Genomic DNA, 25,430 nt, shown 5'->3' on the forward strand with positions numbered 1-25,430 from the left:
TTTCGCAAACATGAAGAACATTAAGTTCTCTAAGTTTGTTTGTTTGTTGCTTAACGCCACACTCAGCAATATTCCATCTCTATGACGACGGCCTGTAAATAATCAAGTTTTGGACCAGACAATCCATTGATTAATATCATGAGCATCGATCCACACAATTGGGATCGATGACATGCATCAACAAAGTCAGCAAGCCTGACCACCCTATCACATTAGTTGCCTCTTACAACAAGCATAGTCGTCTTTTACGGCAAGCATGGGTTGCTGAAGACCTTTCCTACCCCGGATCTTCACGGGTCAAGTTCTCTAAGTATCCACATCATGCCTTTATATTATATCATTATTTTTATTTGAAAAAATAGAACTGCGTCCTTTTTGTATGCCCCACCATATAGTTGATACATTGTGACCCTCCCTATAATACATGACCAGTCCCTTACGGCATATTCATATCACAGAGACTCCGCTTGAGGTGGGGGGAAAGCCAGAAGTGATGCAGGTCTTAAACTCGGCAATTTGGTGAAACCAACAAGCACGGGTAGGGTGCAGACAAACCTAGAATCAGAGCTAAGGCCAGTCTGGATTCAAACCACCTTTGGAGGAACACCCTTCACAGTTAGCAGCTTGCATGCCAGAATATCAGATGATGTATGTGGGTCCATGACGTGACATATTCCCTGTGGGTGGTGAAGTGCTGGCAGCAGGGAGGATGTGACATATTCCCTGTGGGTGGTGAAGTGCTGGCGGCAGGGAGGAGATGACATATTCCCTGTGGGTGGTGAAGTGCTGGGAGCAGGGAGGATGTGACATATTCCCTGTGGGTGGTGAAGTGCTGGGGGCAGGGAGGAGATGACATATTCCCTGTGGGTGGTGAAGTGCTGGCGGCAGGGAGGATGTGACATATTCCCTGTGGGTGGTGAAGTGCTGGCGGCAGGGAGGATGTGACATATTCCCTGTGGGTGGTGAAGTGCTGGGAGCAGGGAGGAGATGACATATTCCCTGTGGGTGGTGAAGTGCTGGGAGCAGGGAGGATGTGACATATTCCCTGTGGGTGGTGAAGTGCTGGGGGCAGGGAGGAGATGACATATTCCCTGTGGGTGGTGAAGTGCTGGCGGCAGGGAGGATGTGACATATTCCCTGTGGGTGGTGAAGTGCTGGGAGCAGGGAGGATGTGACATATTCCCTGTGGGTGGTGAAGTGCTGGCGGCAGGGAGGATGTGACATATTCCCTGTGGGTGGTGAAGTGCTGGCGGCAGGGAGGATGTGACATATTCCCTGTGGGTGGTGAAGTGCTGGCGGCAGGGAGGATGTGACATATTCCCTGTGGGTGGTGAAGTGCTGGCAGCAGGGAGGAGATGACATATTCCCTGTGGGTGGTGAAGTGCTGGAAGCAGGGAGGATGTGACATATTCCCTGTGGGTGGTGAAGTGCTGGGGGCAGGGAGGAGATGACATATTCCCTGTGGGTGGTGAAGTGCTGGCGGCAGGGAGGATGTGACATATTCCCTGTGGGTGGTGAAGTGCTGGCGGCAGGGAGGATGTGACATATTCCCTGTGGGTGGTGAAGTGCTGGCGGCAGGGAGGATGTGACATATTCCCTGTGGGTGGTGAAGTGCTGGGAGCAGGGAGGATGTGACATATTCCCTGTGGGTGGTGAAGTGCTGGCGGCAGGGAGGATGTGACATATTCCCTGTGGGTGGTGAAGTGCTGGGAGCAGGGAGGATGTGACATATTCCCTGTGGGTGGTGAAGTGCTGGCAGCAGGGAGGATGTGACATATTCCCTGTGGGTGGTGAAGTGCTGGCGGCAGGGAGGATGTGACATATTCCCTGTGGGTGGTGAAGTGCTGGCAGCAGGGAGGATGTGACATATTCCCTGTGGGTGGTGAAGTGCTGGGAGCAGGGAGGATGTGACATATTCCCTGTGGGTGGTGAAGTGCTGGCAGCAGGGAGGATGTGACATATTCCCTGTGGGTGGTGAAGTGCTGGCGGCAGGGAGGATGTGACATATTCCCTGTGGGTGGTGAAGTGCTGGGAGCAGGGAGGAGATGACATATTCCCTGTGGGTGGTGAAGTGCTGGGAGCAGGGAGGATGTGACATATTCCCTGTGGGTGGTGAAGTGCTGGGGGCAGGGAGGAGATGACATATTCCCTGTGGGTGGTGAAGTGCTGGCGGCAGGGAGGATGTGACATATTCCCTGTGGGTGGTGAAGTGCTGGGAGCAGGGAGGATGTGACATATTCCCTGTGGGTGGTGAAGTGCTGGCGGCAGGGAGGATGTGACATATTCCCTGTGGGTGGTGAAGTGCTGGCGGCAGGGAGGATGTGACATATTCCCTGTGGGTGGTGAAGTGCTGGCGGCAGGGAGGATGTGACATATTCCCTGTGGGTGGTGAAGTGCTGGCAGCAGGGAGGAGATGACATATTCCCTGTGGGTGGTGAAGTGCTGGAAGCAGGGAGGATGTGACATATTCCCTGTGGGTGGTGAAGTGCTGGGGGCAGGGAGGAGATGACATATTCCCTGTGGGTGGTGAAGTGCTGGCGGCAGGGAGGATGTGACATATTCCCTGTGGGTGGTGAAGTGCTGGCGGCAGGGAGGATGTGACATATTCCCTGTGGGTGGTGAAGTGCTGGCGGCAGGGAGGATGTGACATATTCCCTGTGGGTGGTGAAGTGCTGGGAGCAGGGAGGATGTGACATATTCCCTGTGGGTGGTGAAGTGCTGGCGGCAGGGAGGATGTGACATATTCCCTGTGGGTGGTGAAGTGCTGGGAGCAGGGAGGATGTGACATATTCCCTGTGGGTGGTGAAGTGCTGGCAGCAGGGAGGATGTGACATATTCCCTGTGGGTGGTGAAGTGCTGGCGGCAGGGAGGATGTGACATATTCCCTGTGGGTGGTGAAGTGCTGGCAGCAGGGAGGATGTGACATATTCCCTGTGGGTGGTGAAGTGCTGGGAGCAGGGAGGATGTGACATATTCCCTGTGGGTGGTGAAGTGCTGGCAGCAGGGAGGATGTGACATATTCCCTGTGGGTGGTGAAGTGCTGGCGGCAGAGGCGATGTGACATATTCCCTGTGGGTGGTGAAGTGCTGGCAGCAGGGAGGATGTGACATATTCCCTGTGGGTGGTGAAGTGCTGGGAGCAGGGAGGATGTGACATATTCCCTGTGGGTGGTGAAGTGCTGGCGGCAGGGAGGATGTGACATATTCCCTGTGGGTGGTGAAGTGCTGGCGGCAGGGAGGATGTGACATATTCCCTGTGGGTGGTGAAGTGCTGGCGGCAGGGAGGATGTGACATATTCCCTGTGGGTGGTGAAGTGCTGGCAGCAGGGAGGATGTGACATATTCCCTGTGGGTGGTGAAGTGCTGGCAGCAGGGAGGATGTGACATATTCCCTGTGGGTGGTGAAGTGCTGGCAGCAGGGAGGATGTGACATATTCCCTGTGGGTGGTGAAGTGCTGGCGGCAGGGAGGATGTGACATATTCCCTGTGGGTGGTGAAGTGCTGGCAGCAGGGAGGATGTGACATATTCCCTGTGGGTGGTGAAGTGCTGGCACGGAGACAATGTGACATATTCCCTGTGGGTGGTGAAGTGCTGGCGGCAGAGACAATGTGACATATTCCCTGTGGGTGGTGAAGTGCTGGCGGCAGAGACAATGTGACATATTCCCTGTGGGTGGTGAAGTGCTGGCGGCAGGGACAATGTGACATATTCCCTGTGGGTGGTGAAGTGCTGGCAGCAGGGAGGATGTGACATATTCCCTGTGGGTGGTGAAGTGCTGGCAGCAGGGAGGATGTGACATATTCCCTGTGGGTGGTGAAGTGCTGGCAGCAGGGAGGATGTGACATATTCCCTGTGGGTGGTGAAGTGCTGGCGGCAGGGACGGGCACGCCTAAGCTAAGGGACAGGACACAAAGTTGTAGAGCATATCTTCTTTACAGCTGGGGGATAACATGACATTTTTTAAAACATGTTTTGGTTTCATAATCAGTTAAATATGATTTCCATACAGTTATGGGAAGACTTTCAGCCATGTTTTAATGTATTCTCCCCATGGCCTGCAGATAGATGTTCCTCGGGCAGATTCATTAGAATAAGGAAAGAACAGAGGTTGAGAGGCTGATTGATAACGTAAACTTATTTTCACAACTGCGTCTTTGTCTGAATATTGTATGGACCTTGCTTGTCTGGACCTGTAAGAGTCTTGACTTTGTTAATGTTGACCATCTCAGGCAGCTCCCAGTGAGTGAGGGAGTGAGTGAGTGAGTGAGGGAGGGAGGGAGGGAGGTTTTGATGGAAAGAGGGAGGAAGGGGCAGTGTGAGTTTGAGGGAGTGAGGGAAAGAGGGAGGTTGTATGGGTTGCAATGAGTGTTGCCTTTACAGCTTTTTAAATATTCTTATCACTACCCACCCGAGTTGTTGCCAAGAATCTTGCAACGCAGTAAGGAGACGGTTTTGCCATCGAAACTTGTAACTTTGCATAAGGTATCACTTCTGCAAAGATTTATTTTACAATGCAGTGTTGACAGTAAGGGGCAATAACTCCAGCCACATCCAGGTACCCTGCCTTGTCATGTCAGAATTTAAAACAAATTTCAACCAAATTGAACTTTTTTGAAAAACTGAATAGCTCATACATAAAAAACAAACCATTCTATAGTTACCAAATTGATCAATAGTATACATGACCTGACATAACCTAGCTTTGTCCCTATGAATATTCATGAGAAAAACACCCAGAAGATGCAAGACATTTAAAGGTCAAAAGATAAACTGGTTCAGGTCACAATACGCTCTGTGTCAGTGTTCTGCTAGCTATTATGAAAATGTAGCACACAGTTACAATATCAGCCATTTAGAATTATCTCCTCTGATTTATGGTACGCCCTACAAAACTTCATGCTACAAGTGTGATTACAGAGATTAATACAGATACTATCGCCCTCACAACTGATGAGAGTACCATAACATCTAATAGCCTTGTCCTGATAATAGAATGACAAAGCTCATGAAGCTAAAAAATAGGAGGATAGGAGCTATAGAGATGTGCTCCATCATAGAGTTATCTGCCCTTTAAGAACTCTCTGACAGAATGCTCTAAGAAGAGCACAAATTGCAAAATATGCCATCACCTCTGCCGGTTTAGACAGTCTTGATGAATCGCAACTTGGAACAAGACCCATGAAAAGTGATGATGCCATTTGTGTTTTATCTGATGGGTTGTGTCAGGAAAGTAGTATTTTCCCTTTCTTCATAACACAAAGACACATTAATGGAATCAGTTACGGATATTTTCTGTAGAAATCTTTGCAACCATATGTCAACAAGAACATCCTCGAGAGTAATGTTTCTAAAAACTGGAAACAAATATGTTCAAATTCCTTTTCTTTTAAGTTATCTGTTTTTGTACAAAGACAGGATTGTGATAAATGCATTCTTGTTGTCAATTTTCATTTTAGGTTGAAATGTTTTTCAGATCAGTTTCCACTAGGATTATGAAGGCTTGTAAATTCAGTTATGGGATTAGAAGCACGACTATGACATTTGTTTTTTATGTTTTCTTGCCAAAACCTTAAAATGTCTTCGACATGAGAATAGACTGGGCATTTTATATGATCAATAGTTTGTCAGTCGGCTGTTTGATACAGATAACAATTTTTTAATTATGATTTTTGTTTGAAATCTTTTTGTGGTATCACGTTTCCCACTGGAAGATGAATGTTTGTAACTTACCACAAATGATTTGCAAATGTGGAGATAATTTGAGTTTTAGACTTGCCCTCATCCAATTTAAGCCATTTCAGCTCCCTGGGAAGCATGCAAAGTGATCTGCTCATCGCCGACATGAAGCAATGAAAACAATGAGCATTTTAAAAACCAAACCTTCAAGAATGAATTTGTGGGCTCATTAAAATTGTAATTGTCACTTGTTCGTTAATGCAGAACCGCAGAGTGAGACACAAATCCTCGGGCAGTTCCCAATGCATCACTGCTGACCAAAAAAACGTTTTCTTTCAAACAGATCACTTCATCCACCCAACATCCTCGCTTCCCAAACCTGGCACTCCTACTGTGACAGCACATTGTCACGGCGACCATTACATGGGCATTTCCAGCACCACCTTTATGACAAATCAGTTTCCACAGTGAAAGCAAATTTCAATTTCAGAAGATTATGATTTTAATTTCCGCCCGTCCTGACTGCTACCCTTAAGCATCTGGTCCAGAAAAAGTCTGAATTAACAGAACCAAATTTTAATCACAATAGGCCCAAATCTCCAAATCCCATTTCTTAATTACTACCAACACAACAAACAATTTTCACGCATAACCGATTTTTTTAATTTGACACATCTTATGGAGTAACATTGGGTATTGAATGTGTTAAAACATCAGCATGCATCTTTATACTACCAAACTGCATAGCGGGGAATTAGGGGGCTGTCGTAAATTAAATTTTGTGAAAAATTGAAATAGTTTTAACCTAAGGTGAAAATTCCTTCATGGTTCAAAGACATTCAGGAAAATCAGGAAAAACTAATCCCTGTCTGATCATGATTCATCGGCATTTTAATTAGCTTGTGAAATGAACAAATCAGCCTGCATCTGGGTCACAGATTGTTCAAGAATCTTTTTTAAGGTTTGAATTTCTTTGTATCTCTTTCAACCTGGCATTTTAACGATTCTAAAACAAACCGGCATCAATTCCAAATTAAAGCTCCTAAATAAAGTTCGCAATTTGGGAAGAATTTGATATTTTTAATGGTTTTCCCTGGAGGACTGACAGTTCTAAGATAACAAAGGTACCTCATTGGTTCCCTGTTTTTGTATTCATATTTATTGTAAAAGGTTTATTGAGAAACGTTTACTGTGAAATGTTTATTGTAGAATGTTTATTGAGAAAAGTTTACTGTGAAATGATTACTGTTAAATGTTTATTGTGAAATGTTTATTGTGAAATGTTTAGTGTAAAATGATTACTGTTAAATGTTTATTGTGAAATGTTTACTGTGAAATGATTACTGTTAAATGTTTATTGTGAAATGTTTATTGTGAAATGTTTATTTGAAATGTTTATTTGAATGTTTATTGTAAAATGTTTATTGAAAAATGTTTATTGTAAAATGTTTTAAAATAGGCTATTTGTTTTTTTGGTAGAAAAAACATCGTAATATATTGTCTTACCTTCAGACAGTTGGTTCTTTAGTGGGAGAATATATCCTCCGAATCGTTCACTCAGGACAACAGTGTTGACCCACCTGAAAACAGAGGGACAATTATAGACAATGCAGCGTTGCGACATGGCGAAGTTGCTCATACAATATTCTTAGCATTAAGATCACCAAGACTCTTCAAAAAGAGAAAGCAAGGAGAGCCTGGTTTTCTTAAAATACTGGAAAATATTGTTTGCCTCAGGTTTACAGACAAAAATATAATTGCACTTGATGACCCCAGGAGATACCGATTTTATCCTTTGGCTTTATCCTGCTGAGAAACCTGCCCATTATACGATGAATACCCGGTAAACTGAAAGTAGTTCCGCTATTCCTGATTGGCTCAGAATAGATGGGCAGAGCTTATGTTACTGGGCTGAATGATGTCACAGATTTTGTATTATCGTCAACAATTATTTTTGTGTCAATGAATAAATAAGCAGTCTGTGAAGCTGTTGTTGGTATATTTATTTAGAAGAATTGACTTCAATATGTTCTTGTATTTCTGGAGTTATAAACATATAAACTGGCATGCAACACTTATTTACAGCAGCACACCAGTCGTTATGTTTATAACTCCAGAAACGCAAAAAGAAACATTGAAGTCCGTTCTTAAATCCTACCGTTATTAGTTTCATAAACAATTTACAGGTTACAAACATCGCAGCAGGTAATTGTCCTATGTACAAACTTCTGCCAGTAATTGTTATACTTTTATACAAATTTGTTATACAAATTATTGTTTCTGATTGTATGGGACGTGAGGTGAAATTGGGTTCAGTGTAGCATTCTAGATTATTGCACTTATACAGGGGTGTGGCTGCGTGTACTAGAACTAACAAGTACCATCTTATAACAGCTTTGATTGGCTGTTTATTTTCAGGAATAACTGTGTCATAAAAATCACATTCAAAATGAAGCTATGGTAACTGTGTTATGAAACCAAGTTTATTTTTCATGACTCAGAGACCAATCTCTCAGACAGCTCTGGAAATACAATTATTGTCATGACCAATCTTGAACTTTGGTCTGTAATATTGTGTATTAATCCTGTATCTTTTCCTGTGTATCAAATTGTGTATCACGTTACATGATTCCATATTTATGTATCATAAAGGTGACACAAGGCATAAACACCCAGGAACCAGTCTGCATAAGTTCCACAGGAGCATGTGACATTTCAAGTAAAACATGAATGATAAGCAAGTGTTTCTGCATTATGTTAATAAAACCATTAGAGCTTAATTAGCTAAAAGATATCATACAGCCATATTAGCTACATTTGTAATTCTGTTATATCATTACAGTTGCAATAAAGGCTATTATTTTGAAAGGAGTTGCATTAATAACCATGGTTGTTAAAAAATATGTTTCTCATTACCGGCCCACCATAAAATTGCCTATAAACATAATATTATTTTATGGATGGCTTGTCAAAAAAGTTGGAATGGGTTGCCAAAAGGAAATTTGACTTGCTTAAGCACTGATAAGAAAAGATATTTTCAAGTCAAATTTCTTTTTGGAAACATATTCCAACTTTTTGCACAAGCCATCCATTCAAAGTGTGTTAGATTCAAAGGAAAACCTAGAAGTGGTCGCCATGGCCTGAACTGTCTTCATACTCAAGCCCAGATCATAATCGAACTTTACAGTTTTGTAACCTACACACACAAAATAAAAAATCCTTTCAATCTACCCAGTCAGTTTGGACAAAACATCATGGGAAACAAGAATATTTTAACTGACCATATGAGAAATGTAAATCCAGATTCATGACACTGCATTACCTCTCAAGGCACTACATCCCTTTTTCAGTGTGAGTCAGAAGAAAACCGCTGAAAATAATACAAATAATGACACTATTCTTCCCATTATCTAAGGAACTGTATTAAAACCCTATCAAAGAATAAAGGATTCTTGTCATCCCCAGTGAAGCGTACCCTGATACGCTATCTCCGAGAGTCACTGACACACACGATCACGGAATCAAAGACGGTAGTCAAATTGTGTGATCCTCCACATCCTATGTTGTACCACTCTACGTGCCACACTGCATACAGAGATGACGACACAGGAATTAAACACCCATGCATTGTTGGCGTCTTACCATTGATCATTTGATTAACAGACTTCAGGATAGGAACTGCCGTGTGGAAATTGCACTGAAAGACTAAAACGGTCGAGTGGACACTTGTCTACATGCATTTTCTTATCACATTTAATTGAATTGTACCTTTTAGTTTATTCAATTACTGGAAGCTTTGTTATGTGTTCGTTTAAAAGGATAAATGCACAGCTGTCAACTGCTTTGGCCCCAAGTGTACTGGTTTGAGAATCAATAGGTACCTTCCTACTGGGATCCTGTCTACACCCAAAGGGAAATGTAAAGTTGCCATGTCGGCAATTTTAAGCATAAACAAATGTTGGCTTGATGTAAGGTTTTATTACAAGCATGTTATTTGGTTGACGTTAAATATAGGCAATTATAAAAAGTATAGTGTGCAGTTCGTGTTTTTGAAGCATTCCAGTAAAATGTTAGCAAAACATATTTATTTTATCGTTTTGCTGAAAGGAGCACAAATATCTTCATGCAGTTTTGTGTTTGGAGAGGACAATGTAGGCTTACGACCCTGTTTGCCTGAAGGAGATCTGCATAATTTAAGTTTTGAGCACAACTTTTAGAAATTGTTAAGAAAGCTATCAGATGTGTTTATATGAATGAGAACTAGGCTTTTTTCATGTCAAGCACTGTATGTTTTGGACTTATGACAACACCCAATGCATAGAGAAAGATCAAATATGTCAAAAAGGTTGATATTAGAGTTTTTAGGAAGTGTTTTCTTAATATTTGAACATGAGCAGGCCATTGACACATGCTGATTTTCATACATGTAGAAAAAACCAGTACAAACATGCTGGCCTCAAAGTTTATTTTTTCCTAAGGAGCCTGTGGCTCCTAACGATTGTTTTCAGGGAGCCAGGTGAAAAATGAAGGAGTTGAACTTCAAGACAATAGTCAGTAATGTATAATACGGTTGAAGCATATCTGATCTGCCTAACTGCAGCAAAACCGATTTCTTACGTTCAGTGTAACAAGCTTTGTTATTAGTAATGTTGTTGAAAATACTTGATAAGATGGTCGATTAATATTTCCCATACAATTGATTTTTAGATTTTTTAAATGAAATTTTAGTTCAGACTATCAGTATTTATTAATGTATTGTATTTCTATAATATGCAGTTAGTATTCAAGTTGCCTGCTTGATTTTGTCCAAGAACCAAACTGCTTAAATAATATAGGTCGCCAAGTGGAAATTATAATTGCCATGGTGACCACATTGGTTGTAACTTTGAGGCCTGACAGAGCCCAATGTTTGGTCACAGACTTGATCATCACACTGATATTTTCTTTTGAAATCAGCCATTTTCAATCATTTAGCCACACCTACATATTTCACCATGTCCCAAATTGCAAGAGTAAGAAAGAAAAGAGGCTAGTTATCAGTCACTGGAACATGTCTGACAATTTGTATACCAATGTTTCAAATTCTCCCGCAACATTAAAATTTGAACCAAATCCTTATCCTACCTGCTCCTTTAATATTGTCACGGCACGACTAATACCATTAATTACAGGCTCAAGTTGTAGGGGGTTATTTGTGAGCTAGAGATTTCAGGTATGATATTGACACAATCACAGCCTCCACAATGGCACCTATTTCAAAAACTAAATCAAAAATGCATTAGCAGTAATTGAGATCTTCAATCCTCTGTCATGTCAATTTCATCCACATTTACTGTCGTACGTTGCTATGATTATTTTGTCAGACAGCACCGGCAATGTCATATGTATTATTAGTGTTGTAAATATCATTACCACCGCAATTGACAATGACTGATGACATTTTGCTTAATGTAGACGTGTAAATGTCCCAGCTTTTCAATGCGATATTAACAGCAATCAACGCGCTAATACTACCACTAAGCAGTCCATAAACCATAAGGCTGGCAGTACACTTGCTGAACAGAAGGCTATCTCAAGCTATTGTCACAACTTATCAAACTTGTGGAAATCGACAAGGATGGTAATTGCAGATCAACACTGAGTCATATATGCATATATAATATAAACACTGATGTATTACCATGCTGCTATCGCCTTTCTCTTAGCTCTATCAACATGCATACACATCATGTCAATAGCATGTTAAGTGATGTGGTAGTACTGATAGCATTGCTATAGACCACAGGTCATCTACTCCATGTTGTTATTCATGTGCTGTACAAACACAATGACCACTGCCTCGCCACACTGACGGGTGGTTGAAATAGGACTGCAGCTCTTCTACATGGGTAGTTCCTGCATCTCAATGTGTGGGAATGAGGACAAAGAGTGGTAATACATTAGCAGGGGGATCACCAGTACAAGAGGATGTTTGATTATGGTTGGAAATCATCCATTAATAATGTCTAAACGCTTTATACCTCCATCCCCTTTAATAATGTCTGAACGCCATATACCTCCATCCCACCCCCTTTAATAATGTCTGAACGCTATATACCTCTATCCCACCCCCTTTAATAATGTCTGAATGCCATATACCTCTATCCCACCCCCTTTAATAATGTCTGAACGCTATATACCTCTATCCCACCCCCTTAAATAATGTCTGAATGCCATATACCTCTATCCCACCCCCTTTAATAATGTCTGAATGCCATATACCTCAATCCCACTCCCTTTAATAATGTCTGAACGCTATATACCTCTATCCCACCCCTTTTAATAATGTCTGAATGCCATATACCTCTATCCCACCCCCTTTAATAATGTCTGAACGCTATATACCTCTATCCCACCCCCTTTAATAATGTCTGAATGCCATATACCTCTATCCCACCCCCTTTAATAATGTCTGAATGCCATATACCTCCATCCCACCCCCTTTAATAATGTCTGAATGCTATATACGTCTATCCCCACCCCCTTAAATAATGTCTGAATGCCATATACCTCTATCCCACCCCCTTTAATAATGTCTGAACGCCATATACCTCCATCCCACCCCCTTTAATAATGTCTGAACGCTATATACTTCCATCCCACCCCCTTTAATAATGTCTGAACACCATATACCTCCATCCCACCCCCTTTAATAATGTCTGAACGCCATATACCTCCATCCCACCCCTTTTAGTAATATCTAAACGCTATATACCTCAATCCCACCCCCTTTAATAATGTCTGAACGCTATATACCTCCATCCCACCCCCTTTAATAATGTCTGAACGCTATATACCTCTATCCCACCCCCTTTAATAATGTCTGAACGCTATATACCTCCATCCCACCCCCTTTAATAATGTCTGAACGCCATATACCTCTATCCCACCCCCTTTAATAATGTCTGAACGCTATATACCTCCATCCCACCCCCTTTAATAATGTCTGAACGCTATATACTTCCATCCCACCCCCTTTAATAATGTCTGAACACCATATACCTCCATCCCACCCCCTTTAATAATGTCTGAACGCCATATACCTCCATCCCACCCCTTTTAGTAATATCTAAACGCTATATACCTCAATCCCACCCCCTTTAATAATGTCTGAACGCTATATACCTCCATCCCACCCCCTTTAATAATGTCTGAACGCTATATACCTCAATCCCACCCCCTTTAATAATGTCTGAACGCCATATACCTCCATCCCACCCCCTTTAATAATGTCTGAACGCTATATACCTCTATCCCACCCCCTTTAATAATGTCTGAACGCTATATACCTCCATCCCACCCCCTTTAATAATGTCTGAACGCCATATACCTCCATCCCACCCCCTTTAATAATGTCTGAACGCTATATACTTCCATCCCACCCCCTTTAATAATGTCTGAACACCATATACCTCCATCCCACCCCCTTTAATAATGTCTGAACGCCATATACCTCCATCCCACCCCTTTTAATAATGTCTGAACGCTATATACCTCCATCCCACCCCCTTTAATAATGTCTGAACGCTATATACCTCTATCCCACCCCCTTTAATAATGTCTGAACGCTATATACCTCCATCCCACCCCCTTTAATAATGTCTGAACACCATATACCTCCATCCCACCCCCTTTAATAATGTCTGAACGCCATATACCTCCATCCCACCCCTTTTAGTAATATCTAAACGCTATATACCTCAATCCCACCCCCTTTAATAATGTCTGAACGCTATATACCTCCATCCCACCCCCTTTAATAATGTCTGAACGCTATATACCTCTATCCCACCCCCTTTAATAATGTCTGAACGCTATATACCTCCATCCCACCCCCTTTAATAATGTCTGAACGCCATATACCTCTATCCCACCCCCTTTAATAATGTCTGAACGCTATATACCTCCATCCCACCCCCTTTAATAATGTCTGAACGCTATATACTTCCATCCCACCCCCTTTAATAATGTCTGAACACCATATACCTCCATCCCACCCCCTTTAATAATGTCTGAACGCCATATACCTCCATCCCACCCCTTTTAGTAATATCTAAACGCTATATACCTCAATCCCACCCCCTTTAATAATGTCTGAACGCTATATACCTCCATCCCACCCCCTTTAATAATGTCTGAACGCTATATACCTCAATCCCACCCCCTTTAATAATGTCTGAACGCTATATACCTCCATCCCACCCCCTTTAATAATGTCTGAACGCTATATACCTCTATCCCACCCCCTTTAATAATGTCTGAACGCTATATACCTCCATCCCACCCCCTTTAATAATGTCTGAACGCCATATACCTCCATCCCACCCCCTTTAATAATGTCTGAACGCTATATACTTCCATCCCACCCCCTTTAATAATGTCTGAACACCATATACCTCCATCCCACCCCCTTTAATAATGTCTGAACGCCATATACCTCCATCCCACCCCTTTTAATAATGTCTGAACGCTATATACCTCCATCCCACCCCCTTTAATAATGTCTGAACGCTATATACCTCTATCCCACCCCCTTTAATAATGTCTGAACGCTATATACCTCCATCCCACCCCCTTTAATAATGTCTGAACGCTACATACCTCCATCCCACCCCCTTTAATAATGTCTGAACGCTATATACCTCCATCCCACCCCCTTTAATAATGTCTGAATGCCATATATACCTCCATCCCATCCCCTTTAATAATGTCTGAACGCTATATACCTCTATCCCACCCCCTTTAATAATGTCTGAACACTATATACCTCCATCCCACCCCCTTTAATAATGTCTGAACGCTATATACCTCCATCCCACCCTCTTTAATAATGTCTGAACGCTATATACCTCCATCCCACCCCTTTAATAATGTCTAAATGCTATATTCCTCCATCCCACCCTCTTTAATAATGTCTCCCCTTTACCCTATATTAATAATGCTCCAGAACCCAGACTTGTGAATTGGAAACCAAAATAAACTGTTTGTTTTACAACATTCTAAAAATAATACTCTTTATACGTTAGCGAGCTGCAACCGGTAACCTGGGCATGCTTCATTAACTTACAATATTGTAGAAATTCACAATGCTACTGATTCCAACAATATCAAATCATGTAACAGGCTAATCCCATGAAACACATCCATGAAAGGAGCTGAAAGTGGATTTCCTTTCACAAGACTGCAAAACATTGTGTGTGCACAGCCACAAATAACACAGCCTGGCAGTAAGCCCCACTCCACCTATTCCACTGTCTTTGTAGGATTCCGAAAACACCAACTGACCTGGCAGCCTCTTCACCCGCGATGTTCTCTCACTAATACACGGATTAGTATTTGCCCTGTATGAGTTATGGGGCTTTTTAGCAATATGGCAGTGAGCTGGATGACTTGTTCAAACACCATCGTGGGGGATGCACGTTTCTAAATATTGTCCTTGTCGGAGTGATCAACTTCTGTTTACAAGGTCACAATCAAGACCACACATGTGCAGGTAAATATGAGTAATAAATGTGAATATGACATTATGCATATACCCATCTTCAGGGCTTGCATGTGAGACTAAAGAGCCCTTAATCAGTATTTGTAATTTTTGTCACCCTTGGGTTTTGATGGGTTGAACTAATTCATATTCTGGGCGGGTTTCTTAAATTGAAGGCCCCTTACCAAGAATCTTAAGTGTCATTTCTTTATTGTTCATAGATTCCTAGGATTCAGTGTGAATCATCATATTTTCTTTTCACACAACTATCCTGATAATAAATGCAATTTTAGTGTCATTAGCCCCTCAGTAGGACAGAGTACTATAGAATTAATTCATCCCTAAAACTTGACATGGTTGACTTTATTTTTTTACAAATATTAAACTGCCCCAAGTAAGTCGTCATCATAAAATATTTTTTATTTTTGTTATAAAATATTCAAGAAAATATTTACTCATTTTACTAAAATATAGATTTAGCCTTACAAAGTTATATTGAGTTGAACTAACATATTTTCAAGGATTATAGAACTAGTCAAAAAACAAAAGAACTGACTGAATCAGTAATAATGTCTTGTATAAACATCTTGAATGCTATATACACAGAAAGGGAAAGATCTTTAATGCTATACACAGAATGAGAGAGATCTTTAATACTCTGTATACACATACATGTTCAAGCTGAGGCCATGAGAAAATTCTATTATATTCAATTCAACTAAGTGTACGCTGCCAGCAATATCCTAATATACATAAATGTTTATATGATGTAAATGAAATAACATGTAATGCCTCTATACATAATGTACATCATATATATATACCTCTCATATTTATAGTTATATTTATTCCTATATGTAGATAGTCTGTACCCTGCCCTACGAGGGTGTTCTGTACAATAAAAATTCTTGATTCTTGATTCTTGATTCTAAAGAGCGAGATCTTGAATGCTATACACAGAAAGAGAGATATCTTTAATGCTATACACAAAAAGAGAGATATCTTTGCTGCTATACACAGAAAGAGAGATATCTTTAATGCTATACACAGAAAGAGGGAGATTTTTTAATGCTATACACAGAAAGAGGGAGATTTTTTAATGCTATACACAGAAAGAGAGCGATCTTTAATGCTATACACAGAAAGAGAGAGAGATCTTTAATGCTATACACAGAAAGAGGGAGATTTTTTAATGCCATACACAGAAAGAGAGAGATCTTTAATGCTATACACAGAAAGAGAGAGAGATCTTTAATGCGTTACACAAAACAAGAAATGGCCAAGATAAGATAATGACATGGATAAAAGGTCTGCAAAAATGACTAAGTCTAAATTTCAATAACACATATTTCCCCATAAATATTTTGCGTCATGTTATTTTTAATTTTAATTTAAGCAAAGCTTTTTATTTTATCAAAAGACATTCGAAAATAAAGGCTTTTTTAATCAAAACTTCAAATTACTAATTTTAACAAATGAGCTATTTTTCAAAAGATTTCCAGAGGGGTTGAAGCCTAATGAAAGTGACAAGTTGTCAGATTCATGTATGTATGGCATGTGATGCCGACCGGCATGATTAGACACCCAATCCCTGGCCCACACAGCTTCACTTAGCCCGGTGGGAGGTTCATAAACTCATCCCAGATATATGACTGAATTTCCTTGTCTCAAAGCCTGTCCATGCCTTGATGTTTTGCTTTGAAAGATGACTAACACTAATTAACACAGGTGTGTCTTTTGGTGATTTGTCTGTGTTACCTGTCTGTGACTCTCTTGTTTCGCAACTTGGACAACCTGACTCAGGCATGAGACAGTCATCTCTTGCATAAAAACACAAAGTCTGGCCGAAGTACATTGGAGAGAATCAATGGGGTTTTACATAACAACAATAAAGTATTTTTATGTGAACATTGCTATTATGAAATAAAAGATAAAACAAACTCTTCAAAAAGTATTGACATGATACTTATTGTCAACAAAATGATATCACAAAGAAAAGAAGGTATAAGGAATTCATCAGAAGTCCTGTTATTTAATGCTAGATGATATCAATTTAATATGTATGATATGACAAAAAAATAAAACATAACAAAGACATCTTAAAGTCCTGTTATTTTATTTAACAATATCACAAATAAAATAAAATATATAATGAACTCACTTAAAAGTCTGATTATTTAATGCTGGATGATATCAACTTGATACTTAAAATCAACCAAACGATATTGCAATTTCTTTCTTTAAAAACCCCCAACTTATTTAAAAGTTCTGTTATTTAATGCTAGATAATATCAACTTAATACTTATAACCAACAGAAAGATATTGCAAACAAATCCACAAGTCCCTGCCCTTGAGAGCGAGTGAGGGATTGAGTTTTGAATGCTGCTTTGAACAGAATACAGCCTACAATGAAATCCCTTAATGTTCATATCAAACAGAGACAAAGATTCGTGATATAAAACAAACTCATACCCATCTCCCACTCTGTAATACTAAACATCAATATTGATGTTGATAATGGTAGATCTTTAACATACAACCATATTTTAATGTTAATGTCAAACTAATAAACAAACCACTTTTTAAAAAAAATATTACGAATGCTTGCATACTTAGTGACAATTGACTAACACATGATATATCTAATAACAAATGATTATGTCATTATTTTCTCATTCCCAATCTTGCCCATAAGTTAGCTGTCAAGTATACATGCATGTGCCAATGTGCTGTCTGACATATTACGGTAAAACGTTTAACATTGCTGCAAGTAGGACTCAATTAAAGGGTATTGCTACTATTCTACAGTAATCTGTTCAGACCAGAATAAACTGACCCTGGTTTGAGAACACATGTTGAAGAACTTGTGGGACATCTCCAACCCCAATTAATTCCACAAAGGGACTTCACAAATTAAGGGTATCATGTTCAATGGTTTTAGTAGGAAGATGGCAAGCCTTGTGAATGCAGCCAAGACTAATAAGGGGACAAGTTTTGTGCTTGCATGTCCCGTCCCCCTCGGGATACATCCCCACCCCTTCAGGGCATGTACTGACCACAATCACCACATGGTCAATGCTTTCATAAATTAGGCCAATAACTCGAGACGTGTTTGGTACAATAAGAAGGATCTTGTTTTTTTCTCCCACACAAAGACACAGCAACACAAAGAATTCTTGCAAAACAGGACAATAATAGTATATAAATAATTGAACTTCAGAAGTTATAGTTATACACTGACCTTTTCTTATCAAATCATTAAAAACACATCATACAAAGGTCACAATGTTTAAGATTTCAACACAAAATAAGATTTATGAGCACCTACTGTGAATAAATAGGGCAGTAAATGACAGCCCTGTTGGACACCTCATGAGCAGATTTTATTTTGGCAGTTTTCACTTTCAGTAGATTTAGCTTTTTGTGCTGTTAAATGATACATTATGATCAATTATTTATTTGTCAGATAGGCATATTTGATATTTATTTTAGAAATAATTATTCTAGTCAACACTCCTTTGTTTGTTTAACATGGCACTATTCCAGCTATATCACAGCAGTCTGGTTGGGACAAACCAGTGATTGACATCATGCACATCAATCAAGTCAACAATGATATGCATCAATCAAGTCAGCAAGCATTTCCAACCTTTCCTGTTATTTGCCTCTTATGACAAGATGGATTGCTGAACACCAATTTTAGGGGCCAACACACTACTCACCAGCTTTGACAATAAATTTGATTTGTTTTCAATATATTACAAACACATTTTACAGATCATATGATTAGAACGTTTCAAGACAAAATACAGTTTCACATTACACATACATCACAAGTTCAACCATAATTTATACAAGAAAAAATATAACAGAGAAACAAAATGTCATCGTTTTGTAGTTCAGGAATTACTAATACCACATCAGGTGTTTAGAAATAAAACAGTTTATGTATAACTACACCATCATCACATTAACTTCATTCTCCAACAGTTGTGACAGTAAACGTTGCAAGTATAAAAGTGATAACATTGGACAGACATGGTCAATATTTGGTCAATAATTTTCACATTACTTTCTCCGACTGTGCCCCGTCTAAGGGGCAGTAATCAAACGCAATATGACATGATGTCCATGTGTCATGGATGATGAGAACACAGACTGTGGCCCAGATGGTCAGCCTCCAGCCATATTTCAAAACAATTAATCTCCAAATCACATCTGACCCTTACAACTCAACCAACTAATACAGTTTTTGTAGCTGTCACCATCCAAAACCTCTTTACTATTATATAAACTACTTCAAAGGAGAGATAACAGGGACTCTTGGTCAGTTGGTTTTGGACCTATGATAACACAGAGTTTTCTAATAACATGGCTTTATTAGGGACTATGAATACCAAAATAGCTGGGATCCGTGGAAAGCTGATTGACCACATCTTTTTGGTCTAAGCTGGTACAATAAAAGTAATTGTTTCTATGATTACATGGATTATATGAGAGTCTGTATGAAAATAACCATTGATTCTTTTGTAGGTCATATTTGTGGTCAGCATGTGTTAGGCCACAACAAATAAATCATTTGATTTTCATCCCAATTTTCAGAAAATGTGAATTTTGAGGCATTTTATTTCCTTACATATATATTTTTACGAAACTGGATATATTTTAAGAAACTGTGCAAAACATCTGTGTTTATTAAATTTTGACAGAAGTGATTCACATTAAGCATAAATGTTGTAAGACAGAAGGTTACACACTTTGTATGTTTTACTATCACTTGTAGTTATGGATCATATTGTTGCATGTTAACTGTCTTATTAAAAAGGTTGTTCCTTGTAATTTGTTCCACGTTGTTGACATATAATATTTTTTATATATTGATGCTGGTTTGATTTAGCGAGACAGCCAAACGGCCAAACAGCCAATCCTCTATTTTCGACAAGGGGGGCTGCAACTCTATATTATCATTATTTTCAAATATGATATGAGTGGATTATGTTTTACATTGTTTCTTGTCATTTATATGCATCATCATTATGCAGATGATCTAGGTCAGGTCAACTGAGGTCGTCCAAATAAAAGTTGATGTATGTTTTTAAGCTTACCACGAGTACCCATAACATTCTTCAGTGAATCTTGTTTTCGATCAATTGATGGTTAGATTTGCATAAGTAAACAGCAGGCAGGAAAATTGATTGCCAGATTTTCTACTACTGCATTAATATAGAGCCCTGTATAAAACAGAGCTTGTAATAATATATAGTTTGAGTACACTTGGAAACAATAAAACGATGCGAGTCCAAGTTTGGCATTGAAGCAGACAGGATAAAACGGAAATGATGAACTTGTTATTTTTAAAAATGCATAGTTTGTTTATTTATCGAAAGATTTGTAGCCTCTTTAGTCAAAATATTGCAAATTTGCTAAACTCAAATGTTAAAATAGTCGCTGAGGAGGATTGCAGCTTATGCATTTAAGTAGACTTCTGAATGTTGGTAAAAACTTGAATCTGATTCTACAATGAACCAAACAGTGAAGGCGATGATACAACTACTATGATTATTATGATGGGAGAACATGATGCAGACATGGAGCCTTTCATACTAACAGTGATCATGCATTTTGTAGTGGAATAGTGGGAATACATACCACACCAGAAATTTAAACAAAAACATTCAAAGTTTATTTCTATGGCTGTTTTTTTATATTCAACAAGTACGCTAATAAACATCATCTTAAGAAAATATTTACGTACATTTCTTTGAAATAAGTTGCAGTATGTCAAAGACCTGTCATATACTGCTGCGGAGACAGCTGTCACCACTAATCACACACAGCTGTGGAACACATCACCTGATGCCCAAGATGCAGTGTCATGACAGATAGGACTGCCGCTCCAGCTGATGTGATTTACAGGATGGAGAACTAAGACAGAATCACCAACACTAAGATGTCTTCAGAGAAGACTATCTATTGATGTAATTGGTTCATTTGCTTGGTGTAACGATACATTATTTAACAGTAAGACCTTTATCTAGGAATAAGTTTCATATTTTCATAATTCATATGGCCGTCAAACTTGTGACAAATTCTTCAAGCCAGGGAAGTTAGTGGTCTAATCATAATGGCAGGTCCATCCATAAACATGACATGAGAACTCAATGACATTGATATAAAAATGTTAAATGAATGTTATTTTACGACACAGCCAGACATATTCCAGAAATATCATGGTGGCCTGGAGTAAGTGAGTGAGTTCGGTTTTACGCAGCTTTTAGCATTATTCCAGCAATGTCATGGCGGGGGACACCAGAAATGGGCTTCACACATTGTACCCAGCTGTGGGGAATCGAACCCGGGTCTTCGGCGTGATGAGCAAATGCTATTCCACAAGGTATTGCTCAAGGCTGGGGTGTGATTCTACAGGGTAGTGCACACTGATTCATAGCCTTGCTCCAATGAATGACCAGTCCATGGGTGTATAGTAATTCTATTCTTATAATAGGTAAGTCTAAACAAGCGGAGAGTACAGTCTAATGAAGCCAGTCAACGGGGACAACTTGTTCTTATTATATATATAATCTAGAAATTATGATTCCAAACTAATAATTACCGCAAGTGCAAGTCTGACTGATCCACAGACTGGAATAGTGATGTAGAGTCATGAGCATTCACTTGGTGAATGGTATTTGGCGCATTATAGATGAAATTATTGTTATTGTTGTAAGTGATCTCACAAGTCCATGGTCAAGTGTTTTGTTTGTTTGTTGTTTAACGCCACACACAACAATATTCCAGCTATATGACGGCAGTCTGTAAATAATCGAGCGTGGACCAGACAATCCAGTGATTGATATCAGGAGCATCAATCCATGCAATTGGGATTGATGACATGCATCAACCAAGTCAGCGAGCCTAACCACCCGATCCCGTTAGTCGCCTCTTACGTCAAGCATAGTTGCCTGTTACGGCAAGTATGGGTTGCTGAAGACAGGACAGTTCTACCACATCTATTCTACAGGACTATTCTACCCCGGATCCTCACAGGTCCCGTGGTAAAGTGTAAGATGTGATCCCACAAGGCTGTGGTCAAGTGTAAGATGTGATTCCACAATGCAGTGGTGATGTCAATATAGTGGTGACTATGCCATAATGTTGATGAAGTCAGTGCTCAAAGTGCTGAGGAAGTGTCCAACCTCAAATTGTAACCCATCCAAGAAGCTAGCAGTCAAGTCCAAGATGGCATCTGCCACAGCAAAAGGTCAAGTCTGACACATGACCCAGCAAAACAGTGGTCAAGACAAGAAATCACCCAATTTTCATAACAAGGCCATTACCAGGAAGTGACCACCACAATGGCCCATATGAGGTAACGCCAATAGGAAACACAGTGGCAGCCAGACACTCGTGATTGGCCATCTCTTTAATTATGTTATGGACGTTCCTGTACCGCTACCAAACTGCCCTCTTTCCCCGCTGATGATGGAACAATGGTACAATACCTTAATTAAGCCATAATTACACCAGACTCTACTCATGCCATCAGTATGACTTGGAGCACCTTCATAATTAAAACCTTCAGCCCGAGGCCACAAGGGCTTGTCCCCTGTCTACCAGCCTCCAGAGCTTCCTCCAGCAGCATCACAGGCTCTCTGTGCTGGTGTAGAGATGAAGATTCCTTGTTCCAGCTTGACAACTGGTGTCAAGAATTTCTCCCATCCATTCTCCACATCAAATTGGTTTAAAAAGACCAGTTCAACCACTGTGTCCTCAACAAAAGAAGTGTGGTGCTATTTGTCTATCATCCAGGTCTGACTTTGACATGGTTATTATGAAGTCGCCTGGAAAATGACACTGGTCAAAATGACAACATGACAATCGCACGACACTTTCATGTCCCTGAAAGTTTATTTGATGTCGGTGAACAGTATGGGGATGATCGATAGCAGTGAAAGAAGATTGTCATTCATATGTTTTGTGTAACTGGTTTTAAAGGGCTAATCTTGGATTCCCACAGAAATCTATCAAACAGAAATTCACTTGTCCTCTTTTATTGATCATAAATAGCAAATTACGGGCTTGTCACGAAAGTTTGTTCAATTTTGTTTGCATTGTAAAAGTTGATATAGTAACAGACGACATCAGATTTACAGTTCATTTTTGATGGTGTCACTCACTCACTCACTACAGCTACTACTGCTACTACTCCATTCTTTGTAAGCATGATGAAAGTGAATATCATTCTCAGCACCCTGGGGAGTATACAAGCGAAGCTGCTTTATGAGGTGTAGAAGGACAATAGTAAACTTACTACCTTAACCTACAGGGTACCCATTTAATGCTTTGTTAACAGAGGAATACTTGAACATGTGCCTCAGTGTTGTCAGGACCCGGCCCGGAAGTCCTAGAAACTCTCATGAGTCAAGCTTGGCAAACACAGACTCCCTTCCACTACTCTCCATAACCAACACTGCTTTAACAAGCTCCCCTGACTTGTGACCTGCATCCTGTACTCACGACCACATGTCATCACTTCAGACCTATATTTCCCCAATAAGACAGCAACAGACACCTGGCATGAGCTGTGCACATCGAGCCCATGTGAGGATCAAACCCAGGTATGCCGAGCCAATGCTTTAACCACTGGGCTACCAATCTCTCCTAGCATGCAGAATACAGAGTGTTGAATAAAAAATGCTTTCTGTATGATTTTGAAATAAAACAACATATATTTATGACATTTTAAGAATTTAATTCAAAGCTTAAACTACTGGAGGGAGAATTAAATGTGAAAATATTTTGTATTTTTCATGTTCTGTGTCTGATTTTTCAAAGGCCAATTTTATTTTTTACAAAAGTGTATTAAAATTTCATATCGTTTACTTATCATGTTTATATGTTTCATTTCTTACAGACATTTTTATTTGCAATTCTACATACCAACTGCATTAACTGCCTATTCTTCAATGCCATGGTAATTTAATATCTAGTCTGGGATAATATCCAGTTAAATCATTTAAAAGCAGTACATTTCCCATTTCCTTAGAAAGACATTACAGAGAATGATAAAAGCTAAGGGCTATGTTTTGTCCTGAAACATGAATCAGTGGTAAGTTTGGGAAAGAGAAAAGTTTCAAAACAGAAGAATGGAGCTTATACGTTCACATCTTTAATTTGTTCATTGAATGGGTAATTATATTCTTCCGGTACCTACATATTCTATGTGAACGTATAAGTGAGTGATTCTTTGACTATTCTATGGTTCCTGTGTCTATTTCTCAGACTTCTATAGACATGTGGACAGCCTCAGGGAGGTTGGGGAAAGCAGGGCACTATCTAAAGAAAGTATCAGACTGTCTCGCAAAATACAGGATTCTTATCATACTTTTCACTCTGATCTCTCACTAATACAATGGTTGAGTACTCCAAACATATTTGCACAATTTACCTATATATTTTGAATTTCAAATCCAGCCCTTCAAAATGCTAACAAACATCACCAACTTCGCCATCATCAATGATTAATATCTTGCTGATCTTTCTGAAAAACTTTGCCTCGATAATTGATTATATTTTCAAACAGTTTAAAAAAAAAACTAAATACAAAACCCTACATATGGAAAAAGGATTTTGTAGGGATCATCAACCTTGTAACTGTTTGGGGCATATTTGGTAGTTCTTTGTTGTCAAGAACATGGGTTGCAGGGTCTTGGGGCACAAAAAGCACTTACACCATTGAAAATCCAATTGAGATTGTTAGAGGTTAAAATCTTGACATTTTCCTCAGTTCAAACCCAAGAAAAAAGGACCCATTTTTAATTACTACAGTAATTAAATGTCTAATGAATACAATAAGGCCTTTGACGCTGTAGCGCTTGCAGGCGTTCAAACCAGCGTTTCTTGTATAATCACCTAACACAAAAGACATAGCTTGATGGGGGAAGTAGACTTTATGAGTTAAACGCCTTTGTTGTCCTCATCAGTTTTGATAAACTGGTATGATTCTGATGTTTAAAGCCATTCTGAGGCTAAAACCGCAATAATAAATCAATTGTTTCTCCATTTTGTCTCCCAGGCCCCCATGGGTGTGCTATATGTTATAGCAGGTGTGTTATAAACACTGATTACAGTAAAAACCTGTTTCAATCTGCCGTTGAAATATTCATTGGACAGTATTTTATCGCTGCTCTCCCCAGCATCACAACTGTCCTGACTGTATCAAAAACCATCACA

At 39.8% G+C, this 25,430-nt stretch overlaps 2 protein-coding genes across 3 annotated transcripts in view; both read right to left on the reverse strand.

Moving 5' to 3' along the window:
- LOC124112986 (roundabout homolog 2-like) overlaps nucleotides 1-25,430 on the reverse strand; it is a 519,019-nt gene that overhangs the window by 399,630 nt on the left and 93,959 nt on the right. For both annotated transcript variants that reach the window (XM_048398286.1, XM_048398287.1), the window contains exon 2: nucleotides 7,183-7,256. The gene's annotated coding sequence lies outside the window, so the exon portion shown is untranslated. The remainder of the gene's footprint in view (nucleotides 1-7,182; nucleotides 7,257-25,430) is intronic.
- Nucleotides 585-3,524, reverse strand: LOC125381414 (extensin-like). Its single transcript, XM_048397935.1, has one exon. The coding sequence runs from the start codon at nucleotides 3,522-3,524 to the stop codon at nucleotides 585-587; it is 2,940 nt and encodes a 979-aa protein (XP_048253892.1).

This window comes from Haliotis rufescens, unplaced genomic scaffold (genome assembly GCF_023055435.1).
Source record: "Haliotis rufescens isolate VD_foot unplaced genomic scaffold, xgHalRufe1.0.p SCAF_18, whole genome shotgun sequence".
In the NCBI taxonomy this organism is placed as follows: domain Eukaryota; kingdom Metazoa; phylum Mollusca; class Gastropoda; order Lepetellida; family Haliotidae; genus Haliotis; species Haliotis rufescens.